This window comes from Zalophus californianus, chromosome 7 (genome assembly GCF_009762305.2).
Source record: "Zalophus californianus isolate mZalCal1 chromosome 7, mZalCal1.pri.v2, whole genome shotgun sequence".
In the NCBI taxonomy this organism is placed as follows: Eukaryota; Metazoa; Chordata; class Mammalia; order Carnivora; family Otariidae; genus Zalophus; species Zalophus californianus.
The window spans coordinates 117,860,786-117,888,075 of NC_045601.1; the positions used below are offsets into that span (position 1 = coordinate 117,860,786).

The window sequence follows — 27,290 nt, forward strand, 5'->3', positions numbered from 1 at the left end:
ATGGCGGGGGGGGGGGATCCCTAGGTGGCTCAGTCAGTTAAGTTTCAGCCTTCGGCTCAGGTCATGTTCCCGGGTTCCTGGGATCCAGCCCCATGTCCTCCTGCTCCCTGCTCAACAGGGAGTCTGTTTCTCCTTCTCCCACTGCCTCTCTCCACTCCACTCATGTTCTCTGTCTCTCTCTCTCTCAAATAAATAGATGAAATCTTTAACAAAAATAAGTCTGTCATCATTTGTTTCCCTCTCTCTTTTACCCCTTCTGAATGTTCACCCGTTTTGTTTCTCACATTCCACATATGAGTGAAATCATATGGAATTTGTCTTTCTCTGATTGCCTTCTTTTAATTACCATAATACACTCTAGCTCCATCCATGTCATTGCAAAAGGCAGGGTTTCATTCTTTTGGATGGCTGAATAGTACTCCATTGTGTGTGTGTGTGTGTGTCTGTGTATGCATGTGTGTGTATACCACTTTTTTTTTAATTCATTCAACATTCCAAGGGCATTTGGGCTCTTCCCATAGTAGACTACCGTTGATAATGCTGCTATAAACATAGGTGTGCATGTACTCCTTCAAATGTGTATTTCTGTGTGCTTTGGGTAAATACCTAGTACTGTAATTGCTGGATCATGCAGTAGATCCATTTTTCCTTTTTTGGAACTACCATACTTTTCTCCAGAGTGGCTGTATCAGTTTGCATTCCCACCAACAGTGCAAGAGAATTCGCCTTCCTGCACATCCTCACCAACACCTATTGTCTCCGGTGTCATTAATTTTAGCCATTCTGAACTATGTGAGGTGGTATCTCATTGTGGTTTTGATTTGTATTTCCCTGATGTGAATGATGTTGAGCACCTTTTCATGTGTCTGTTAGCCATCTGGATGTCTTTTTGAAAAAAATGTCTAACTTCTACCCCTTTCTTACCTGGATTGTTTGGTTTGTGGTTGTTGAGTTTAATATGTTCTTTATAGATTTTGGATAGCACCCTTTAGTAAGTATATCATTTCCAAATAGCTTCTCCCATTCTGTACCCTGCTTTTTAGTCTTGTTGATTGTTTCCTTTGCTGTGCCAAAACTTCTTATCTGGGTGAAGTCCCAATAGTTCATTTTTGCTTTTGTTCCCCTTGCTTCTGAGACATGTCTAGTACCAAGTTGCTGTGGCCAAGGTCAAAGACTATTCTGCCTGTGTTCTCCTCTAGAATTTTGATGGTTTCCTATAGAGGCTCTATTTTAAATATAACCATCAACAACTTGAATAAAATCATAAAGGTTAGAAGAGAGAGGAAGAAAATAGATCATAAATACAAATAAACACATCTATATGACAAGAAAGAAAAAATATGCAAAGCTACTACAGTCCTTTTTCTCTGCCTGGTCACAGGCAGGAACTGATATCCGTGACTCCCTTCTTCCATTTCCAATTCTGTGTCTTCTCATCTCTCCCAGAAGCACAGCAGGTCAGAATTCTCTACCTGTGGAGTGAATACACCTTCATGCCTGAAGGTCTGAGCCCTAAATAGTCTGGTGTCTTTTTATTTTCTGTGGTTGATACCTTATTCATTGGACTTGGAAGTACTGAGAGGCAGTACATAGATCCTGGAACTGTGCTCATGATCAACGCTTTCTTCAATTCACCGGGCATCTGAAAACTCTCTTCACCATTCACATCTTTGTTCTGGTAGCAATTCTGTTCTTTCCAACTGGTGTTGACACAAAAGGGGAACCCAGATCCTCATCCTTAATTCCCTGATTTAACACAGCATTAGTTTTTCAAATAACAGAAATTTACTAAGATATCATAAGTGTGTTTCATCCATTGCAGAATAGGAAATTTATACAATAGAATATTAGACTCATCTCTTCTTAAAGTCCATCAGCCATCCATTTCTCCAGAAATTTTTGGATGGCCAATGTCTCTGGTCAGAGTGTAGATTTCCCAAAATAGAGCTGATGACCCACCTGTAGCCTCTGGGTTTATCTGCACAACTCAAGCTAGATAAAACAAACACCATGTAATCCCGCAGAGTCATTCAGCCCTCATCTCCTTTCATATCCAAAGAATATAAAGACTCCATGAAATAATTTTCATTACCAAAAGAAACATAACTTCCAATAGTAAAATTCAGCCTGCTCCAAACCAGCACAAACAAACAGTCAACTTTTAACTTTTCTCACCTGAGCATAAGGCGTGAACTGACTGTTCTCATAACCACACCCTAGGAAGTCTTCATCCAGAGCAGGAAGGCAAGACACCAGGTCATCCAGGGCTAACCCCAGAGGCTTTTGCCCCAGGGAGTCTGCAGCTCCAGGAAGAGCCATCATGAGGAGTCTGGGACAGTGTTGGGGCTCTATGGGGACATAGCCTCAGGGCTGCAGGGGAGTAATGGACATTCAGCCCCAGGAAGAGCACCATCAACACCAGAGACTGAGTTGAACCCCACCCCTGAGAGGCTCACAGGCTCCTCCAAAGAAGAAGGAAGATTGTTAAGGGTCACTGGGGTCTCTGCAGGCCCACCCACCACAGAGCAGATGGTCAGGGACACATCTCCTGACCTCAACATGAAATATGGAAACAGAGCCCCAGAGGAGGAAGCTAGAGGGAAGGAGAACATGTGGGAGCCATCAGTCATGTTGTAGAAGGAGACATCCCCTTCCTTGAGGTCCAAGAAAACCCCAACCCTGTGGGGAGCTTGCCTACAGGATAGTGGAATCACAGAGTTGGAATATGCACAATAATTTTGCAAATATACTCCCACAGCCCAGAACCCCCTTTCTGGGCACTCTTGGTAGCAGTATGTCCTCTCCACATCTCTTCTACAGATACCCAGACACCACTCACTTCTGTCTCCATTCCTGATCTCCACCACCCAGTAACAGTGTCCTGATGTGATGCCCTCCTGACCTAAGATGCTACAGTGTTTTCCTGGGTCCTTAGTTGTATTCTTCCAGGTCACACTAGACTTTTCATCAGAAACAGCAAGGTTTGGATGTGCAGACTCTAGATCCAGAGTAACTGACACTGCAGAGAGAGTTGCCAATTATTTGAGGTCTCCCCTTGACCCATAACAAGGCACACATCAACCACCCCCTCTCCCAGACATCTAGATGCATGTGGGTAGGGCTAAGCCTCCTGAGATGAGTCTTGTGACTCAAGTACAGACCTTTCCAACCAGGATAAGTAACCAAGAGACTGATCTGAGGGTTTGACATGTCACAGGCATTTGAGGAGCAGACTGGACTCCAACACTGAAGGGTATCTCTTTAGCATCTGCTATCATCCACACCCACCAATCCAAGCTATGTGACTTTCACCGCCCCATCTGAACCCACCACCATTGATGGGGCCAACATCTATTCACCACAGCAGGCTGAGGAGATGTCAGCAGCCATGGGGGGGGCCAGAAAGAACTCAAAGTAACTCACAGGGCTGGAACTTCTCCTTCCACCAATCTACAAAAGAACCATATGTTTCATGTTAAGGCTTTGAGAAGTCTGAACACATTGGTGTTTATATCTAGTCTTCTAAAATACAGTGATGCAAGAGTTACAGGGAAATATCTTTTGCAAACATTCCCTGATGCATTTATTTCTTACATACACACAGACACACACACAGCCATCATGCTACAGCCTTCCCATGAGAGCCACACCATAAAGCTTCACACTACTGAGAGGCTGGAAAACAACCTGAAAAGAAGAATCTATGCCCAGATTTCACTTTCAAATTATGTTTTCTCAATTCCTAACCACATATCCATCATGAAAGCTAGGTTTTCTTGAAAAGAATGGGGGAGATCAAAATACTAGTACACAAGGCATACTTGTGTCTGCACTCTAGTGGCACATGGATGGCTCAGTCAGTTAAGCATCTGGCTCTTGATTTTGGCTCAGGTCATGATCTCAGGGTGGTTGGATCCAGCCCCCCATCAGGCTCCACACTCAGCATGGAATCTGCTTGAGATTCTCTCTCTCCTGCTGCCCTTCCACCCACTCCAATGGCTCTCAAATAAATAAATAAACAAATAAAATCTTTTTTTAAGATTTGATTTTTTTGAGAGAGAGAGACAGAGATAGGGAGAGAGAGCAAGAGCAGGGAGAAGAAGGAGAAGCAGGCTCTGATGTGGAGCTCAATCCCAGGAGCCTGGGATCATGACCTGACCCAAAGGCAGCCGCCTAACCAACTGAGCCACCCGGGTGCCCCTAAAATCTTTTTTTTTTATTAAAAAAATAGCCGAACTGTGGAAGGAGCCAAGACACCCTTCAACAGATGAATGGATAAAGAAGATGTGGTCCATATATACAATGGAATATTACTCAGCCATCAGAAAGGATGAATACCCACCATTTATATCGACATGAATGGAACTGGAGGGGATTATGCTAAGTGAAATAAGTCAAACAGAGAAAGTCATTTATCATATGGTTTCACTCATATTTGGAACATAAGGAATAGCACAGTAGACATCAGGGGCAGGAATGGAAAACTGAAGGGGGGGGGAATCAGAAGTGGAGACGAACCATGAGAGACTATGGACTCCAGGAAAAAATCTGAGGGTTTCAGAGGGGAGGGCGTGGGGGGATGGGGTAGCCTGGTGATGAGTATTAAGGAGAGCACATGTTGTGATGAGCACTGGGTTTTTTTAAATTTTTTATTGTTATGTTAATCACCATACAGTACATCATTAGTTTTGTTGTACTGTATGGTGACTAACATAATATAATAAAAATATATTTTTAAAATAATGAATAAATAGGGCACCTGGGTGGCTCAGTTGGTTAAGCAACTGCCTTCAGCTCAGGTCATGATCCTGGAGTCCCGGGATCAAGTCCCACATCAGGCTCCCTGCTCAGCAGGGAGTCTGCTTCTCCCTCTGACCCTCTTCCCTCTCATGCTCTCTAGCTCTCATTCTCTCTCTCTCTCAAATAAATAAATAAAATCTTTAAAAAAATAAAATAATCAATAAATAATCAATAAACAAATAAATCATGCACATCAATTCAGCAGGGAAGGGGGAGATGCTAAAGATGATTATTTCATCATCATTTTTCACATAAATCCCAATAATCACTGAGGTTCTCTAAGGAGACTCACACATCTGGACCCCCAGCCTCCTTCACCTCTGGCTTCCCCTTCTCTGCTCTCACAGTCTATATCCCTGATCATAAATAGAAACAGCCAAAAAGAAAAAGCACATATTACACAGGTTCAAAGGGCACAGACTCTTAACTCCTCCAAGTACTAAGGATCCCTTGGATAACTTTTCATTGCTTTAGGATCCCCCAGACCACACTTCCATCCCAATGCTGCTAGAAGATCAAGATGATCTCATTATCAGAGGCAAACTTGGTTACATGATTACTTCCAAACTGCTTAAAATAAATATAAGTCCTTTCAGAAATCTCTCAAACAGGTGTCAGGAGTTTATTACCTTTCATACATGCAAATAACTTGCACACCCTCTGTGTATGTCCCACTCAAACCAACACGGCTATGATTTGTGGTGTCTCTTCTACCACTCTTATCTGCCCAAAATCTCTCCAAAGGAATCTCAGGCTCTCTACTTTCCTTCTCATCCCCTGCTCTTCTCCTAACACATTTTTTCTTTCCTGATTTGAACCTCACTTTTTCTGGTAAAGAATTTAACTCCTCTAGGTTTCTCCTTTTGCAATCTTCACGCATTGCCTCTAATAAACCTGACCAAGTTCAAGCCCATCAGGTAAGTGCAATGTTCTCCTAAAAGGAAGGATAATATTTGTGAAAAAATATTAGTAGCTGTTTTTAAAAATACATATATATCATAAATCATGTTAAATATTTAATATACAATACATATTAAATAATATATGATTATAATATATATGTTATTGCTCTTGTTACACAAAAATATACAAAAGATGTTGTATATAATTGCAGGTGGCTCACAGACCCCACCCCCCAGAAATCCATAAATTTTCTGGTGGCTCTGGATCTCAGATTCAGAACACCTGCTCTAAAGTATTTAATTCCTCAGCAACTAAGCACATTTAAAGGAAGAAACCCAGTTTGGACAGGGAGTCAGAGTATGAGGAAGCAAAATGAAGACCAACATGCCAGAGGTTTGCAAGAAACAGGAAAACCAAAACCACAGCCAAAAAAGTAGGAATTTCAGGGAGAAATGGATTCAGAACCAAAGACCCACTTATGAAGACCTGAGTCCCAAGCAGGAAAGCTTGATTTCTGAAATCCTCTACAAACAACAGTTTCTGAATTATACAGTCACTATCCTGTTCCAGACTCTTCTTATAAATGACCTCTCTGTTGTCAACGCACCAATTAAAATTATGAGTTGAACAAAGTATGTTCAGAGTTCAGTGTTGCTAACCCTAACAGTGACCTGCAGTAAAGGATGGGTCAGAATGGAGGCAGATCTGTGTTCCCAAGGACAGTCTTTGCAGTCTTCAGAGGAAGAAGACAAAAGTGGCAAGGGGAGCAGGGACACCAACCCCAACCTGGTGTGGGGTCCATGACATAGAAGGGGGCTGAGTTGAGCCAGGGGAGGTAAGGTAACGGGAAACTGAGTAACATACCTGCATACAGCTGTGCCTTGCTCCAGGCTGAAAAGGAACACACCCTGGTGAGACCTCAGTCAGAGCAAGCCTGCTCAGCATTGATCTACTGACCCTTGCCTGCCCTCTGGAATATAGGTGACACTAGCTGCAGAGTGGGGAGAGGCTGGAGAGGAGAAGACCTCCTGCCATGTGCTGATATATATTGTATGAAAAGATTATATGGATTAAATATATAAAATTCCATAACTATAAAAAAAATCATTAGTACACCCAGTGATTTTGAGCACAGAGATATTTGAGAAATAACCCAAAAGGAGAGGTGATTTCAGGCAGGGGTGTGAGATGAACTCTAGGGTAAAAGTGGCCAATCTTTCTGAGATAACACAATCGTTATTTGGGCACACTGACAGCTCATTCCACCACATTCTCATACATAGTCTGTCCAGACCTCTACCCATCACTTCGTGATCACAACTTCCAGGAACTGGAGAGAACACACTCTCCCTAGTTGGTATTATATAGCTGAGGTCACACTCTTAACCTTAATGACCACATTAATTTATATAATTCCTTTACTAAAATCTCAGAGCAGCTGGCTTTTGGATTCCAAGTGCTGACAGAACTAGTTGCACTGAAGGCTAAAAAGTTAGCAATATGGCAGGTAGGTCAGCACTGGAATAAACCCAAGATGCACGGCAGACTCCAGGGACCACCATCACCCCCAGGTTCTCAAGCACTGGGTGGGAAACAGTGGCCCAGATTGAGGAAAGCTCAAGCAACAGGGTTCTGCTTCCCACCAGCTTCCACTTCTGCCCCAGGGAAGGGTCTTCAGTCCCTGCCTGAATCAAGGAGAGGGGACGCCTTGACTTAGGTAGAACAAGAGACCCAAGGACATCTGGATAGTCACTCACCAGCCAGGTAAACAGATTTCCTCCAGTCTGAAAGGCAACACAGGAAACAGGTGAGCTAAGAACCAGAATTCTCCTACAAAGAAGACACAGAAAGTTCTAGAGGAAAAGCAGAACTTACCAAGATCTGCTTGGAGTTCATCTGAAAGAGAGTGAGAAGTAAACATGAACTCCCATCTCTAAGAACAGCCAAGATTGCACATGACAAACACACAAATGCGCATCTCAGTACCCTAGAAGTTATAGCTCCAGATCCATCGAGCCTCCACAGCTCCAGCTGTCCTCTCTGGACCTCATCAGCCACCCAGTCCAGGGCAAGGGCCCTCTGTCCACTTTTCCTCTGCACCAGCTGCCACACTCACAGGCCTTGGCCACTGTCCTGCCTTACCTCTGGCCTTCAGTGCCTCCTCCTTTGCCCACTGGTCCTCCTCCTTTTCCCTGTGGAGTTTCTCCCATTCCTGCATCTCCTGGCACTTTGCAGTATGTTCTCTCTTGGTGTAGTAGGCAGTCCCAAGGAGTAAGAGCATCATCAAGGTCAGGATCCCCATGAAAGCTGACATCCAGGGAGAAGTCTGGGGAAAGAAGTCCTCTGTGTCCGGTCAAACACACAGTCAGGGTCACAGCCCAGGACAGCACACCCAGCACACCCAGGGACTCCTACCCCCTCCCTATGGCCCTACTGGGAGAGGGAAACAGCACAGACCTGGGATGAAAATGGCCATCGCCTTCTCCTGGCTCAGGATTGGGTTGAGGAAGGAGCAGGTCACAGTCCTTGAAGACCTGTGTTTCACCACCAGAGCAGCCTCCACACTGAACAGCCCTTCAGCATTTTGGACATGGGTCTCAGAGAACATCAGGAACTTCTCTTCACTGAGGGCTCTCCACTGCACCTGGGGCTTTGGGAACCACCCTGATGCCTTACACACCACTCGGACCCCGTCCTCCTCTGGCCCTGTGATGTGCATTTCAGGGCCAGAGCCCACACCTGCAAGAGAGAAGCTAGGGAGCACAGGGAGGCCGCCCAGAACCCAGGGATGCAAGCAGAGCCTTCCCATGCACAACTCCAAGGGCAGCATTGCTTTCTGGAGGCCTCATTGAGGAGTGAGGAGTGAGGAGTGAACACAGCAGGGAGCAAAACATGGGTCCTGCCACAGAAAATAGAAGGAAGGAGCATGGGGACCTGAGCAGATACAGAGGGCAGGACTCTTCTCCCCAACCATGAGGGTGGGAAATCCATCCCCCAGAGTGACAGAAAGAGGAATTTGGTCTCAGGATCCATCCTTCTCTGCTCTTCTCACCTCACACACTCTCCAGGGCATTTTCTTGTGCACACACTGCCACTTGGTACATCACTTCCACCTTCACCAACCCCACCTACATCCTGAGCTCCCTCCCTAATATCCACATCCCTGGGTTAGCTCTGCCAGAGTTGCTCACGGATGTTCCAAACTCAAATCCTGAACTAATTCATGTTTGGCCCCATCTGTGATAGGCTGATGATGAAAATATTCCCAAATCCTTCAGCCTTTTTTACATCCAGCTCACCCTCTGCCACATATTCTTAGTGACTTCACACTCTGCTTCTGGGCTCCATCCCGTCACTTGACTCAGCCACTGCTAGTTCAGGGAATGTGACTCTAGGAGAGGTTGGAAACTGCTTGTGCCATTGCCTCACCTTCTGCCATGGGAGGGACATGCTCAGGCTAGCACAGCCTTTCCAGGTGCAGCTGTCCTAGCCCAGCCAACAGCCAGATGAACAACAGCTCTGTGAGCAAACCCAGCCAAGGTCCACTGTCAGAGCAAAATATATTAAAAGTAAGGGGCTTATTGTCCCTGTTGAAAATAAGGAAAGAGAGCCCCTTCCTATCCTTTTCTTTTAGCATTTACTTGAGGAAACATGTGATTGTGGGTGCTTTCTCCCCCTCTTTGAAATGTATATAAATCCATTGAAAAACACAGATAGGCCCTTAGCCAGCTTTGTGATCCAAGAATGTATTTCCCAAGGACCTGGGAATCTTCCCTTTGAACTGCTCACACCAAGGAAGACAGCACACCTCTCTCCCCCTTCCTGTGCCAGGGTAGGAGCCTAACCTCAGTGGGCACCAGGATCCACATGTAAGACCACCTCCTGTCATGAAGACTGGAAAATGCATTTTTTTCAGGATGAAGCCAATTAGCTAACATGTATTGTCACCCAAATTACCAAGTAAATTTAGGGTGATCTGTTTGTGACAGTTGATGCTGTCATGTTCACTTACTTGAGAGCTAGTAACTGTCTACCCTGAGAACACGTGTGTTCAGTTGTGTCTGCATGGCTATGAAAAAGGGTGATTTTCTTTGTCTTTGCATCTCTTCAAAGATTGTCTATGATACACATCACATTATGGTAAATCTTATTCTATAATAAAAGAGTTTTCTTTCCTGTTATTTTTGTGAAGAAGATTTCTCAGAGATTTCCTTTTAATTATATTTCCCCAACATGACCAAAGATGTATGAGCAAACCCAGGTAAGAGTAGCCAAATACTGCTATCAATGGCTAACAGACACATGAAAAAATGTTCAACATCTTTAGCCATCAGGGAAATTCAAATCAAAACCACATTGAGATACCACTTTACACTGGTTAGAATGGCAAAGATTAGCAAGGCAAGAAACAACAAATGTTGGTAAGGATGTGGAGAAAGGGGAACCCTCTTACACTGTTGGTGGGATTGCAAGCTGGTACAGCCCCTTTGGAAAACAGTATAGAGGTTCCTCAAGACATTAAAAATAGAGCTACCCTATGACCCAGCAATTGCCCTACTGGGTATTTACCCCAAAGATACAGATGTTGTGGAAAGAAGGGGCACATGCATCCCAATGCTCATAGCAGCAATGTCCACAATAGCCAAACTGCAGAAGAAGCCAAGATACTCTTCAATAGATGAATGCATAAAGATGTGGTTCATATATACAATGGAATATTACTCAGCCATCAGAAAGGATGAATACCCACCATTTACACTGACATGGATGGAACTGGAGGGGATTATGCTAAGTGAAATAAGTCAAGCAGAGAAAGTCAATTATCATATAGTTTCACTCATATTTGGAACATAAGGAATAGCACGGAGGACATTAGGAGAAGGAAGAGAAAACTGAAGGGGGGGAATCAGAGGTGGAGACAAACCATGAGAGACTATGGACTCCAGGAAACAATCTGAGGGTTTCAGAGGGGAGGGGGTGGGAGGATAGGGTAGCCCAGTGATGGGTATTAAGGAGAGCATGTGTTGTGATGAGCACTGGGTGTTTTTTATATGCAAATAATGAATCATCAAATACTACATCAAAACTAATGATGTACTATATATGGTGACTAACAACATAACATAAGGAATAGTATGGAGGACATTAGGAGAAGGAAGGGAAAAAGTGAAGAGGAGGGGGAATCGGAGGGAGAGATGAACCATGAGAGACTATGGACTCTGAGAAACAAACAGGGTTTTAAAGGGGAAGGGGGGTGAGGGATGGGTTAGCCCAGTGATGGGTATTAAGGAGGGCACGTATTGCATGGAGCACTGGGTGTTATACAAAAACAATGAATCATGGATCACTACATCAAAAACTAATGATGTATGGTGACTAACATAAAAAAATTAAATTTAATTTAAAAAAAAGAATAGCCAACTACATGATCACTGGGTGTTATTTACAATTGATGAATTATTGAACTCTACATCTGCAATTAATGATGTGCTATATGTTAGCTAATTGAATTTAAATAAAAAAATAAAACTGGAAAAATGAAGAAAAAAAGAAGAGTAGCCAAATATAGCCTAGATTAGCTAAATTCCCTTAATGCCCAAATTAAATAAATGGCTATATGCCACTGAGATTTCTTACAGTGTGTTACACAGCATCATGACAACTGGGAAATAACATATAATTATCAATATTTCTACTACAATTAAACAAATGGCAAAAGAGAAACCCTAGGACTCTCCGTAGTCCCCACTTCCCCCTTCACACTGTCCCCAAATCTACTGACTCATTTGTGTCTAGTTTCTAAACCTCTCTGAAGCCAAATGTCTCCCACCTCACAGCCCCCACATGAAGTCAGACAGCCAAACTTCCTCTGTGTAACTACATTCATGCCTTCAGTCTCCTCTCCTTCTATCCATCCTCCCTCACACTGTCAAAGCAAACCCCCCATCCTACACCATTCTGTTTAAAATTTCCTCACCTCTACATCCAAACTCCGTTACCCAGCTCAAAAAGCCTTCTATACTGTCCCATCTGCCTCTCCACCACAAAGCAGCTGTCCATTCCTCCCCAATTCCCACTCCTGCACACCCCTGGGTACACACATTCTAGCCCCAGGACTATTTGGTTAACTGCTCATAATCACAATCACCATGTTCTCTGTGCCCCTCATGGTCCAGAACACAAACCAGAAAGGCCCTTTGGAAGAGTCTGGTGATCCCAAGTACCTGCTCAAGTGTGTGCTACTCATGAACTTTTCCTGATCAATATCTTCTCTGTGGACCTGGTCCAGGAAAACCTCTGTATTCCAGGATTCTCACCTCTCACCACCCTACTATTCACCTCTCTCACCAACCATGTGGCCTGTCTGTGTGCCCAAACACACCTGCCACACTCCTACCTCAATTACTTCACATGGGTATTCTGCTTGGAACTCTCACCCCAAGATAGCCACTTCTCTCAATGCCTACTCATCACCATCTAACATCCTCTATAACCCATCTGTTTACATCTGTATTGCTTTTTATAGAATAAACTCTGGTCTGGGACGAGCAAGATGTCAGAGGAGCAGGAGACCTAAATTTCGTCTGGTCCCAGGAATTCAGCTGGATAGGGATCAAACCACTCTGAACACCTACAAACTCAACAGGAGATCAAAGAAAAGAATAGCAGCAACTCTCTGAAAAGAAAAGCGACCACTTTCTGGAAGGTAGGACGTGAGGAGAAGTGAATCCAAGGTGATATTTGGGAAGATAGACAGTGGGGGAGGAGGCCTCCGTCAGCCATTACCGGCAAGTGATAGAGAGCGGAGCACAAAATCGGAACTTTTAAAAGTGGGCTCTGCTGACGGATGTCGCTCCAGTGGCTAAGCGGGGGGTGGAACCCTCGTGGGACAGTGTGGTCTCAGGAACCTCGGGAGCACAGAAAGACTGGGGATGCCTGAGTGTGGCACAGCTCCCAGGTGTTGGAGCAGGGAAGCTGGCTGCAGAGATGGAGCTGAGGAGAGGGCTCTCAGCTCGGGGTTGCCATAAACTGTGACCCACCGCACAGTTGGACAACTGCTCCTCCAGCAGGGACCCAACAAGAGGCAGATCCGGGGAGACTCCCCTTCCTCCCCTAGGAGGAGAGGTATGGGAGCGCACCGCAGGGATCTGCTGGGTTTGCAGACTCCACATGGGGTCACGTGCCAGAGTTAGAAATGCTCGGTCACAGGCCGGGTGAGCATGGAGTGCAGCCAAAGACAGGGGAGATGGGAGTGATTGACTGCTTTCCTCTGGGGGCTCGCTGAGGAGTGGGGCCCCAAGTTCTTGGCTCCTCTGGGGCGGAGAGTGGGAGGCCGCCATTTTCACTCTCATCCTCCAAATCTGTATGGAAAGCTTGTCGGGAACAAAAGCTCCCAAGAGCAAACCCGAGCAGATTACTTAGCCAGACCTGGCAAGGGCAGGGCAATTCCGCCTCCGGCAGACATTTGGGAACCACAGCAACAGGCCCCTCCTCCAGAAGATCAGCAAGAACAGCCAGCCAAGACCAAGTTTACCGATCAATTAGAACAGCAGAACTCCATCGCTAGGGGAATACTGCACATAGAATTCATGGCTTTTTTCCCTAGATTCTTTAGTTTTTCAAAGTTAATTTTTTTAAACTTTATTTTTCTTTTCTTTTTTTCTTAATTTTAGTTTTTCCCTTTTCAACCAACATCTTATCAAACCGTTTTTTAAAAATTATTTTTTATTTTTCATTTTTAGAGTCATATTCTATCCCCTCAGAGTAGCAAACCTTATTTTTGGTATATATATAAGTTGTTCCCTCTTTAAAATTTTGGGGTACAATTTCGTCTAAAAGATCAAAATATACCCTATCTCTAGTGTATGGCTTTGTTCTAGTCCCCTGCCTGATCACATTCTCTCCCTTTTTTTTTAAATCCTCTTCCTTCTTTTTTCAACCAACTTTTATCTTATCAATTCCTCTTATAAAATCTTTTATACTTTCCATCTTTACAGTCATATTCCATCCCTTCATCATATTTACCCTTATTTTTGTACATATATAAGTTTTTCTTTCTTTAAAATTTTGGGAGGCACTTTCTTCTAAGAGACCAAAATACGCCCAAAATCTAGTGTGTGGCACTGATCTATGCACCAGCCTGATCATATTTGATCATATTCTGTATTTTTTTGTTTTGTTCTGTTTTTGTTTGTTTTTATCTTTTTCTTTTTTTTCTCTCTCTTTCTTTTTTCTTTCTTTCCCTTTCTTTTCCCCTGGTTTCAGGTCTTTTCTGATTTGATTAGAGTATATTTTCTGGGGACATTGTTAACCTGTTAGCATTTTGTTCTCTCATTCATCTATTCTCCTCTGGACAAAATGATAAGACGAAAAAAATCACCTCAGCAAAAAGAACAAGAGGTAGTACCGTCTGCCAGGGACCTACTCCATACGGACAGTAGTGCGATGTCAGACCTAGAGTTCAGAATCATGACTTTAAAGATACTAGCTGGGCTTGAAAAAAGCGTGGAAGTTATTAGAGAAACCCTTTCTGGAGAAATAAAAGAACTAAAATCTAACCAAGTTGAAATCAAAAAGGCTATCAATGAGGTGCAATCAAAAATGGGGGCACTAACTGCTAGGTTAAATGAGGCAGAAGAGAGAATCAGCGATACAGAAGACCAAATTATGGAAAATAAAGAAGCTGAGAAAAAGAGAGATAAACAACTACTGGATCACGAAGGCAGAATTCGAGAGATAAGCGATACCATAAGACGAAACAACATTAGAATAATTGGGATCCCAGAAGAAGAAAAAAGAGAGAGAGGGGCAGAAGGTATATTCAATCAAATTATAGCAGAGAACTTCCCTAATGTGGGGAAGGAAACAGGCATCAAAATCCAGGAGGCACAGAGAACCCCTCTCAAAATCAATAAAAATAGGTCAACACCTCGACATCTAATAGTAAAACTTACAAGTCTCAGAGACAAAGAGAAAATCCTGAAAGCAGCTCGGGAGAAGAGATACGTAAACTACAATGGTAGAAATATTAGATTGGCAACAGACCTATCCACAGAGACCTGGCAGGCCAAAAAGGACTGGCAAGATATCTTCAGAGCACTAAACGAGAAAAATATGCAGCCAAGAATACTATATCCAGCTAGGCTGTCATTGAAAATAGAAGGAGAGATTAAAAGCTTCCAGGACAAACAAAAACTAAAGGAATTTGCAAACACGAAACCAGCCCTCCAAGAAATATTGAAAGGGGTCCTCTAAGCAAAGAGAGAGCCTAAAAGCAGCATAGACCAGAAAGGAATACAGACGATATACAGTAACAGTCACTTTACAGGCAATACAATGGCACTAAATTCATATCTTTCAACAGTTACCCTGAATGTAAATGGGCTCAATGCCCCAATCAAAAGACACAGGCTATCAGATTGGATTAAAAAACAAGACCCATCAATATGCTGCCTGCAAGAGATTGATTTTAGAACCAAAGACACCCCCGCATTGAAAGTGAAGGGGTGGAAAATCATTTACCATGGTAAAGGACACCAAAAAAAAGCTGGGGTGGCAATCCTTATATCAGACAAATTAGATTTTAAAACAAAGACTGTAATAAGTGATGAGGAAGGAGACTATATCCTACTTAAAGGGTCTATCCAACAAGAAGATCTAACAATTGTAAATATCTATACCCCTAACATGGGAGCAGCCAATTTTATAAGGCAATTAATAACAAAAGCAAAGAAACACATTGACAACAATACAATAATAGTGGGGGACTTTAACACCCCCCTCGCTGAAATGGACAGATCATCTAAGCAAAAGATCAACAAGGAAATAAAGACTTTAAATGACACACTGGACCAAATGGACTTCACAGATATATTCACAACATCCCAACCCAAAGCAATGGAATACACATTCTTCTCTAGTGCCCATGAACAGTCTCCAGAATAGATCACATCCTAGGTCAAAAATCAGGGCTCAACCGGTACCAAAGGATTGGGATTATTCCCTGTATATTTTCAGACCACAGTGCTTGGAAACTAGAACTCAATCACAAGAGGAAAGTCAGAAAGAACTCAAATACATGGAGGCTAAAGAGCATCCTACTAAAGAATGAATGGGTCAACCAGGAAATTAAAGAAGAATTAAAAAAATTCATGGAAACCAATGAAAATTAAAACACAACTGTTCAAAATCTTTGGGATACAGCAAAGGCAGTCCTGAGAGGAAAGGATATAGCAATACAAGCCTTTCTCAAGAAACAAGGAAGGTCTCAAATACGCAACCTAACCCTACACCTAAAGGAGCTAGAGAAAAAAACAGCAAATAAAGCCTAAACCCAGCAGGAGAAGAGAAATCATAAAGATCAGAGCAGAAATCAATGAAATAGAAACCAAAAGAACAGTAGAACAGATCAACGAAACTAGGAGTTGGTTCTTTGAAAGAATTAGCAAGATTGATAAACCCCTGGGCAGACTTATCAAAAAGAAAAGAGAAATGACCCAAATCAACAAAATCATGAATGAAAGAGGAGAGATCACAACCAACACCAAAGACATACAAACAATTATAAGAACATATTATGAGCAACCCTATGCCACCAAATTAGAAAACCTGGAAGAAACGGATGCATTCCTAGAGATATATGAACTACCAAAATTGACCCAGGAAGAAATAGAAAACCTGAACAGACTTATAACCACTAAGGAAATTGAAGCAGTCATCAAAAATCTCCCAACACACAAAAGCCCAGGGCCAGATGGCTTCCCAGGGGAATTCTACCAAACATTTAAAGAAGAATTAATACCTATTCTCCTGAAACTGTTCCAAAAAACAGAAATGGAAGGAAAACTTCCAAACTCATTTTATGAGGCCACTATTACCTTGATCCCAAAACCAGACAAAGACCCCATCAAAAAGGAGAATGACAGACGAATATCCTTGATGAACATGGATGCAAAAATTCTCACCAAAATACTAGCCAATAGGATCCAACAGTACATTAAAAGGATTATTCACCACAACCAAGTGGGATTTATCCCTGGCCTGCAAGGTTGGTTCAACATCCACGAATCAATCAACATGATACAATATATTAACAAAAGAAAGAACAACAATCATATGATCCTCTCAATAGCTGCAGAGAAAGCATTTGACAAAGTACAGCATCCTTTCTTGATCAAAACTCTTCAGAGTATAGGGATAGAGGGTACATACCTCAATATCATAAAAGCCATCTATGAAAAACCTACAGTGAATATCATTCTCAATGGGGAAAAGCTGAGAGCTTTCCCCTTAAGGTCAGGAATGCGGCAGGGATGCCCACTATGACCACTGCTATTCAACATAGTATTAGAAGTCCTAGCCATAGCAATCAGACAACAAAAAGAAATCAAAGGCATCCAAATCGGCAAGGAAGAAGTCAAACTCTCACTCTTCGCAGATGATATGATACTGTATGTGGAAAATTCAAAAGACTCCACCCTAAAACTGCTAGAACTCATACAGGAATTCAGTAAAGAGGCAGGATATAAAATCAGTGCACAGAAATCAGTGGCATTCTTATACACCAACAACAAGACAGAAGAGAGACAAATTAAGGAGTTGATCCCATTTACAATTGCACCCAAAACCATAAGATAGCTAGGAATAAATCGAACCAAAGAGGCAAAGGATCTGGACTCAGAAAACTATAAAATACTCATGAAAGAAATTGAGGAAGACACAAAAAAATGGAAAAACGTTCCACGCTCATGGATTGGAAGAACAAACACTGTGAAGATGTCAATGCTACCTAGAGCAATCTACACATTCAATGCAATCCCCATCAAAATACCATACACTTTTTTCCAAGAAATAGAACAAATAATCCTAAAATTTGTATGGAACCAGAAAAGACCCCGAATAGCCAAAGGAATGTTGAAAAAGAAAAGCAAAGCTGGCGGCATCACAATTTCGGACTTCTAGCACTATTACAAAGCTGTCATCATCAAGACAGTAAGGTACTGGCACAAAAACAGACACATAGATCAATGGAACAGAATAGAGAGCCCAGAAATGGACCCTCAACTCTACGGTCAATTCATCTTTGACAAAGCAGGAAAGAAAGTCCAATGGAAAAAAGACAGTCTCTTCAACAAATGGTGTTGGGAAAATTGGACAGCCACATGCAGAAGAATGAAACTGGACCATTTCCTTACACCACACACAAAAATAGATTCCAAATGGTTGAAAGACCTCAACGTGAGATAGGAGTCCATCAACATCCTAAAGGAGCACACAGGCAGCAACTTCTTCGACCTCAGCCGCAGCAACTTCTTCCTAGAAACATCACCAAAGGCAAGGGAAGCCAGGGCAAAAATGAACTATTGGGATTTCATCAAGATAAAAAGCTTTGCACAGCAAAAGAAACAGTCCACAAAACTGAAAGACAACCGACAAAATGGGAGAAAATGTTTGCAAATGACATATCAGATAAAGGGCTAGTATCCAAAATCTATAAAGTTATCAAACTCAACACCTAAAGAACAAATAATCCAATCAAGAAATGGGCAGAAGACCTGAGCAGACATTTTTCCAAAGAAGACATCCAAATGGCCAACAGACACATGAAAAAGTGCTCAACCATCACTCGGCATCAGGGAAATCCAAATCAAAACCTCAGTGAGATACCACCTCACACCAGTCAGAATGGCAAAAATTAACAAGTCAGGAAACGACAGATGTTGGCGGGGATGCAGAGAAAGGGGAACCCTTCTACACTGTTAGTGGGAATGCAAGCCCGTGCAACCACTCTGGAAAACAGTATGGAGGTTCCTCAAAAAGTTGAAAATAGAGCTACCATACAATCCAGCAATGGCACTACTGGGTATTTACCCCAAAGATTCAAATGTAGGGATCTGAAGGGGGTACATGCACCCCAATGTTTATAGCAGCAATGTCCACAATAGCCAAACTGGAAAGAGCCAAGATGTCCATCAACAGGTGAATGGATAAAGATGTGGTATATATACACAATGGAATATTATGCAGCCATCAAAAGGAATGAGATCTTGCCATTTGCAACGACGTGGATGGAACTGGAGGGTGTTATGCTGAGTGAAATAAATCAATCTGAGAAAGACATGTGTCCTATGACCTCACTGATATGAGGAATTCTTAATCTCAGGAAACAAACTGAGGGTTGCTGGAGTGGGGGGGGAGGGATGGGGTGGCTGGATGATAGACATTGGGTAGGGTATGTACTATGGTGAGTGCTGTGAATTGTGCAAGACTGTTGACTCACAGATCTGTATCTCTGAAACAAATAATGCAATATATGTTAAGAAAAAAAAAAGAAGAAGATAGCAGGAGAGGAAGAATGAAGGGGGGGAAATCAGAGGGGAAATGAACCATGAGAAATGATGGACTCTGAGAAACAAACTGAGAGTTCTAGAGGGGAGGGGCTGGGGGGATGGGTTAGCCCGGTGATGGGTATTAAAGAGGGCACGTTCTGCATGGAGCACTGGGTATTATGCACAAACAATGAATCATGGAACACTACATTAAAAACTAATGATGTAATGTATGGTGATTAACATAACAATAAAAATTTAAAAAAATAATAAAGTGAAGGGGTAGAAAACAATTTATCTTGCTAATGGACATCAAAATAAAGCTGGGGTGGCAATCTTTATATCAGACAAATTAGATTTTAAAACAAAGACTGTAATAAGAGATGAGGAAGGACACTATATCCTACTAAAAGGGTCTATCCAACAAAAAGATCTAACAATTGTAAATATCTATACCCCTAACATGGGAGCAGCCAATTATATAAGCCAATTAATAACAAAAGCAAAGAAACACATCGACAACAATACAATAATAGTGAGGGACTTTAACACCCCCCTCACTGAAATCCAAATCAAAACCTCAATGAGATACCACCTCACACCTCTCAGAATGGTGAAAATTAAGACGTCAGGAAATGACAGATGTTGGTGGGGATGCGGAGAGAGGGGAACCCTCCTACACTGTTGGTGGGAATGCAAGCTGGTGCAACCACTCTGGAAAACAGTATGGAGGTTCCTCAAACAATTGAAAATAGAGCTACCATACGACCTAGAAATTGCACTACTGGGTGCAGTAAGATACAAATGGAGTGATCCGAAGGGGACATGCACCCCGATGTTTATAGCAGCAATGTCCACAATAGCCAAACTGTGGAAAGAGTCAAGATGTCCATCGACAGATGAATGGATAAAGATGTGGTATATATATGTATGTATGTGTATACACACACACACACACACACACACACACACACACACACACACACACACACACACAATGGAATATTATGCAGCCATCAAAAGGAATGAAATCTTGCCATTTGCAACAACGTGGATGGAACTGGAGGGTATTATGCCGAGTGAAATAAGTCAATCAGAGAAAGACATGTATCATATGACCCACTGATGAGGAATTCTTTTTTTTTAATTTTTTTTATTTTTTATTGTTATGTTAATCACCATATATTACATCATTAGTTCTTGATGTAGTGTTCCATGATTCATTGTTTGTGCATAACACCCAGTGCTCCATGCAGAATGTGCCCTCTTTAATACCCATCACCAGGCTAACCCATCCCCCTACCCTCCTCCCCTCTAGAACCCTCAGTTCGTTTTTCAGGGTCCATCGTCTCTCATGGTTCGTCTCCCCCCCCGTCCGACTTACTCCCCTTCATTCTACCAATAGACATTGGGTAGGGTATGTGCTATGGTGAGCGCTGTGATTTGTGTAAGACTGTTGAATCACAGACCTGTACCTCTGAAACAAATAATACATTATATGTTAAAAAAAAAAAAAAAGAAGAAGAAGATAGCAGGAAGGGAAAAATGAAGGGGAGGAAATCAGAGGGGGAGAGGAACCATTAAAGACTATGGACTCTGAGAACAAACTGAGGGTTCTAGAGGGGAGAGGGGTGGGGGGATGTGTTAGCCTGGTGATGGGTATTAAAGAGGGCATGTACTGCATGGAGCACTGGGTGTTATACACAAACAATGAATCATGGAACACTACATCAAAAACTAATGATGTAATGTATGGTGAAAACATAACATAATAAATTTTTTTAAAAATTAACCACCAAGAAAAAAAAGAAGAAGAAAAGAAACTCTGCATGGCAAGGCTCATGTTTTGATTCAATGATGTCTCCAGGTGCCCAGAGGGGATCTTGTACTTAGTAGCAATTCTATATATTCACACTGAATTAATGAATAAGGGAAGACCCTCCTTTCCCTAATCTGTAAAATGAGGGGCTGATTTACTTGGCCCTGAGTTTGTTCCCAACTCCAATACTACAGCACCCTAAATAGAGTTCAACAACCCACCTGCCACCTTCAGTTCCAAACTGGCAGATTCATAGAAGCTTCCCTTTCTGAAGAAACAGGTATATAGGCCATTGTCAAAAGCCTGGACATTGTGGATGTGCAGGATGGCCTCCCCCCAGGTGAGGAATTCCTTCACCAGTGAGGTGCGCCCTGTGTACTGGGCCAACTTCTCCTCTCTCTGCTCCTGCTGGTTTTGATAGATGAACACTGCTTCTGAGAAATTGGAGTGGAACCACCGCAGCTCCATGTTCTCCACATTCATGGCCGGAAACACACGACATGGCAGCGTGATGTTCCCACCCAGCACTGCCACAATGGGGTCCGAGGAGCCAATCACCACGAACTCCTCTGTGGACACAGACATAGGAGTGAGAAAGCTGGAGAGATGAAGGACAGGGGCAGGGAACACACTGTCAGGTGGGAGGCCCTGATCTGAGGGACTCAGCTGTGACCACTCTGAATCAGGGCAAGTTTGTGCTTTAACAACTTAGAGACCCAGCAATGATGTCAAAGAGACTCCCTCAGCAGCCTGTGCTCCTGGCTCCAGGTCTTCCATGGAGGACTCTCTAACTCAGTGGTTCTAACCTTCCACAGGCATCACAATCACCAGGAAGGCTTGAGAAACACAGATTTCTGGGCTCCACCCCCAGAGCATCTGGTTCAGCAGTTTTGGGGTGGGTCTAAGAATGTGTATTTCTAGGGGTGATAGGGATTCTGTTACAAATATTCCAGGGACCACACTCTGACATCCACAGCTCTGACCTGCCTCCTCTTAGGACAAGACTGAAAACTGACCAAAAAGAACCTGTGGCCTAGGTGGGACTCTGCTTCTTCAGCCACACTCAGGAACTTACCCAGAGCTGCTCCTAAGTTAAATATTTGTCCCCATATCTTAGTACTTTGCTGAATTACGTGTGCACTAATAACTAGAGCCCACAGCTATTTCTGTTAAAACCTGCCCCCACTCCATCAATCACAGGACCCAAATCACTACTTGTTACAAAGGAAGGTTCACTTCAGTGTCACACCCCTCACAGGCCTTGGTCTTCTGAGAACTGATGGACATGTCACGACAGGACACTTCTGCAGAAAGACCCCAGCTGGACCTCAGAAGAGTGACTTCTCACCTCCTGTGCTACTCAACTTCGGCTGAGTCACTGTATGTCTCACCTGCGGGATGTCAGTGACTAGGCTCCCTGTGACTATTCTCTCCCCAACTATTCTTTTTCAACCTGTAAGCAAAACCATGTCCCTCCTCTGCTCAAAGCCCTACAATGGCTCCACAGTTCTCCCACGTGGCCCACAGGCCCTATAGGGATGACCCCCCCCACTGCTCTCTGACCCCCAATGCTTGCTTCTCTCCCTCTCGCTCACCCTGCTCCAGCCAACACTTACCTCCTTGGCTCCTTGAACACCCAGGCACACTGCCGGCTTTGCTCTGGCTGCTCCACGTGATAGAAAGCCTCAATCCAGGGGGATCCTCACAGGATGACACACCACCTCCACCAAGTTTCATTCCCATCTCACTGCCTACACTGACCACCTTATGAAGCACCTTGTGGAGCCTGCCTACAGCCCTCCTGCACCCCTCACTTCCACACCCTGCTCTACTTCCTCGTCCCATGCTCTCCACTCCTCTAACAGACGTAGATCGTATGGGGTTGTGGTATTTACTGCTCCCTGTCTCCTGCCAAAATGAGCTGTGTGAAGACAGATACTCTCTCATTTTGTACATAGAGTAGCACCTAACACGCATTGGACACCCTGTCAGTATCTGTGGGTGTAATGAAATAATCACAGTATAAGTGGTTAGATACCAATAGAGCCAGGAAACAAGAAATGAGGGGAAATTCATTTTCACACTTTTCATAGTTTTTACTTTATAAGACATAAACTCATTGTTAGACAACTGTTATGATCCCATGTCTTTATTTTATGGCTTAGGAACTCTTCTTAAATGTTTAATTATAATTAGCAGTTGGAGGATCACCAGAATCTCTCTAGAGCCACGGCCTCCACCAAAAGCCATCCATCCTGATGGAGACACCAGCAGAGCTCCCAGGGGCTCTCACCCACCCCAGGGAGACCCAGGAAGGGGGAGGGGACACACTCACCTGCAGAACCCCCAGTGGGCAGCTGGAAGAGGAGAAGCAGGGAGGGGAGATGAAAGAGCAAAGAGCCCCTGCAGCAATCCTTCATTTCCTCACAGCTGGGGAGACACAGGGCAGGAGGCAGGTGAACATCAATGGAAAGGAGGCAGGACCAGCCCACAGCTCTGGGCCTCAGAGCAGACAGCGAGGCTCAAGGCTGGCAACAGTCCCCAGCAGGAGCAGAGCCTTTCTTACTGCCCATTATGCTGGTGGGGTGGGGGCCTCCACAGCCCTGATACCAAGAAATCCTTCCCAGCCCTTTGGAAATTTTCCCAGCCTGCTCTGCCGACAGGACCAGAAACTTCCTGCCTCAGCACAGGGGCCTCCTCCATGTCTGCATGAGTCACAGGCCACCACAGGGACACAGGGCCCAGACTCAGGGCCCTCCCCATGAAGGACACACCAGCTCCTGCGTGCTGTTCCTCTGCTGCCCCCTAATTATGACCAGGGAATGACTGAGAAGCATGAGAGTCAGACTTGGTCCACCTCAAGGACACCGTGGCTCTACCACAGGCACCCTGTCCTCGGGTCTTTTGCTTGTTGAGTTCACCTGAATTTCATGCCCCTCCCCCCAGCCCTTTGCTGCTTGGGACAAAGGACCTGGCCTTCCACACAGCCAATGCCCAGTCAGTACCCCATGATAAGATAATAATCTTCATCTTCTCTATCTCTGAGGAGTTTCTGCCTCAGGAAAAAGGGTCCCAGAGAGACAGAGTGGCAGAGGATAAAATGAGTCCTGGTCAGAAAAAGGGCTTCAAACTACTTATACATGGGGGGCAGCCAATGGTCCTGGGAAGGAAAGAAACTGAGGTTGACTGCTGACGTCTCCTCCACACTCAGCCACTTTCTGTGTGACTTTCTTAGGCAAGTTTCTTGACCTGCTCTGCCTCAGTTCCTCATGTGCAAAACGGGGATAGTAAGAGCATAAGTTATACCCCAAGGTATAAGGAGAATCTTACGAATTTATGTATGGAGAGTCACTGCCTGTCATTAGAACAGTGCCTGGTCCTAGGATTGCTACAGAAATGTCATTAAATAAGTGAAAAAAGTGCAGCCCTCACTGTAATTATCCTGGGTCTTCTCAGAACCTCATTATTATCCAGCACCACCACCCCAGCCCCACCACGATCTCAGCCTCCTCCTCCCAGCCAGCTGCTCCCAGCTTTCCTCCTCTTGTCCAACAAGTGTCTTCAGAACCCACTCACCTACTTGAAAATCCGGGACTTCATAAATATCTCTAACTTAGCAGTGCAAGATCTCAGCCGACCCCAAATCTGTTTTCAGAAATTGCGTCTGCAGTTCACTGCCCGAGTCCCACACCCTGACTCCAGATCCAACCCTGGTGCTACAGGCTCCTCTTGTCTGAGAGGCAAGTGGTTCCCAGGAGAGCAGAGAAGCAGAGCCTGGGACAGGTTGCAGGGGCCTGTTCTGAAACAAGGAGCTGGGGCACTCAGCACTCCCAGAGAGAAGAATCCACCTTGTGCTGACTTCTTCCACCATTTGAAAGTGAAATCTTACAACAAGAAATTGCAGCAGACTCTGCCCTGCCCTCTGGATGGTGCACCCTAGTTATCAGGAAGGAAACAGCATGATCAGAGCCATGAAACAGGGCAGGGACAGGTACACTGACCCACTCTGCAGGAGGACACACAAGACACAGACTCAGCAACAATTTACTGAACAACTACTACTCTTCAGGTTGCCCGACTGTTCACTACTAAGATGATACCATGTCTGTGGGTGTCTCTCAGGCACAAGAGCCTTTGTGGAGCCACCAGCATAGCTGCTTTGCTTTTCTTCAGCAGGAGACCAACCACATCATCCCACAACCTGGAATGGACAGTTTAATACTGGGCATCAGGATCTTTCAGGACCAGCTCCAGGAACCTGTCCCTGCAGAAGCAAATGCACAGTGCTGTGTGGCTTCTTAATACTTTACTATCACCCCCGCATGGCCTGGGTACACCTTTCAGCCCCTCCCTTCCAGGCCACAGTGTGCACCAGGAAATGTGGACTCTATGGTCTCTGAAGGAAAAACATGGAGCACTAGGGCTTCTCTAGCCCTTCCCTTCCTGCAGTTCCCCATCTCAGTAAAGGACACCTGCGTTCACCCAGTTATGTCTGCCAGAAACTTGAAGCACATTCCTCACACTCCACATTCTTAGTCTACTTCCAATGTAGTAGAAAGTTTGAGTTTCTCAAATCCATATTCACTGTCAGCTTCTACCTACAATACATCCTTAACATAACAAAAAATTAAAAAATAATAACAAAAAATAAAAAACAAAAAAACTCTGGGCAGAACCAGGACTTCTTTTTTTTTTTCATTTTTTATTGTTATGTTAATCACCATACATTACATCATTAGTTCTTGATGTAGTGTTCCATGATTCATTGTTTGTGCATAACACCCAGTGCTCCATGCAGAATGTGCCGTCTTTAATACCCATCACCAGGCTAACCCATCCCCCCACCCTCGTCCCCTCTAGAACCCTCAGTTTGTTTTTCAGAGTCCATCATCTCTCATGGTTCGTCTCCCCCTCCGACTTACTCCCCTTCATTCTTCCCCTCCTGCTATCTTCTTCTTTTTCTTTTTTCTTAACATATGTTGCATTATTTGTTTCAGAAGTACAGATCTGTGATTCAACAGTCTTGCACAATTCACAGCGCTCACCATAGCACATACCCTCCCCAATGTCTATCACCCAGCCACCCCATCCCTCCCACCCCCCACCACTCCAGCAACACTCAGTTTGTTTCCTGAGATTAAGAATTCCTCATATCAGTGAGGTCATAGGATACATGTCTTTCTCTGATTGACTTATTTCACTCAGCATAACACCCTCCAGTTCCATCCACGTCGTTGCAAATGGCAAGATCTCATTCCTTTTGATGGCTGCATAATATTCTATTGTGTATATATACCACCTCTTCTTTATCCAGTCATCTGTCGATGGACATCTTGGCTCTTTCCACAGTTTGGCTATTGTGGACATTGCTGCTATAAACTTTGAGGTGCACGTACCCCTTCGGATCCCTACATTTGTATCTTTGTGGTAAACACCCAATAGTGCAATTGCTGGATTGTATGGGAGCTCTATTTTCAACTGTTTGAGGAACCTCCATACTGTTTTCCAGAGTGGTTGCACCAGCTTGCATTTCCACCAACAGTGTAGGAGGGTTCCCCTTTCTCCGCATCCCCGCCAACATCTGTCGTTTCCTGACTTGTTAATTTTAGCCATTCTGACGGGTGTAAGGTGGTATCTCATTGAGGTTTTGATTTGGATTTCCCTGATGCCGAGCAATGTTGAGCACTTTTTCATGTGTCTGTTGGCCATTTGGATGTCTTCTTTGGAAAAATGTCTAGAACCAGGACTTCTGGAAATATCTGAACACATCCCATGTTGTCATCCCCAAACATCCATTCTGCCAATATCCACTTAGACTCAGGAATATTGGGGGAATCCAGATCCATCCCCCACTGCCCCACCACACCCTGCCCCACAGGGAGACTCCTCAAGGCCTGAGAGACATTAGGGGAATATTTTAAAAGACACAGGGAATGGGCGCCTGGGTGGCTCAGTTGGTTAAGTGTCTGCCTTCAGCTCAGGTCATGATCCCAGGGTCCTGGGACCAAGTCCCACATCAGGCTCCCTGCTCAGCAGAAAGCCTGCTTCTCCCTCTCCCTCTGCCTGCCTCTCTGCCTACTTGAGCTCTCTGTCAATTAAATAAATAAAATCTTTTTTTAAAAAAATTCTCCTATATATAAAAAAAGACAGGGAACAAAGTCAAATTTTATTGAGTATCTCCTAAGTGCCAGGAACTAAGCTACACAAGTTGTATTCATGAATCATCATTCTCACACATGCAAACAGAAATGAAGATGTGAGCCCTGCCATCTAGTAACCTTTCATCAAGGAACTTCCTAGAAGAGGGACACCTGGAGCTGCAGGTGTCCCGCACATCCAAGTCCTCAAGCCCCCACATCCCGCACACCCCAGTCCTCAAGCCCAGCCCAGCCCCCAACTCCACACAACTCAGGGTGAAAGAGGACCAGGAAGGGGACCTT

The 27,290-nt window shown here is 44.0% G+C and overlaps 1 protein-coding gene across 1 annotated transcript; it reads right to left on the reverse strand.

Moving 5' to 3' along the window:
- Window positions 1-802: 802 nt before the first annotated feature.
- On the reverse strand, window positions 803-24,706 carry LOC113927113 (butyrophilin-like protein 1). The gene is made up of 10 exons (XM_035728589.1): window positions 24,427-24,706; window positions 23,186-23,280; window positions 21,072-21,419; window positions 8,161-8,442; window positions 7,846-8,046; window positions 7,579-7,599; window positions 7,461-7,487; window positions 6,568-6,594; window positions 3,424-3,450; window positions 803-3,019 (listed from the first exon to the last, which is right to left on the reverse strand). Exons 2-10 carry the CDS (start codon window positions 23,268-23,270, stop codon window positions 2,349-2,351), a joined length of 1,689 nt encoding a protein of 562 aa, XP_035584482.1. The 5' UTR covers window positions 23,271-23,280; window positions 24,427-24,706; the 3' UTR covers window positions 803-2,348.
- Window positions 24,707-27,290: the final 2,584 nt, after the last annotated feature.

Excerpts from the sequence above, each read along its gene's own strand:
- LOC113927113 (XM_035728589.1), bottom strand. The coding sequence starts at position 23,270 with ATGAAGGATTGCTGCAGGGGCTCTTTGCTCTTTCATCTCCCCTCCCTG. Across the intron at positions 21,420-23,185 it reads GCCCACTGGGGGTTCTGCAG|AGGAGTTCGTGGTGATTGGC; the intron begins GTGAGTGTGTCC and ends CTGTGTCCACAG. Across the intron at positions 3,020-3,423 it reads GAAGGAGAAGTTCCAGCCCT|TGTCAGTTACTCTGGATCTA; the intron begins GTGAGTTACTTT and ends CTCTCTCTGCAG.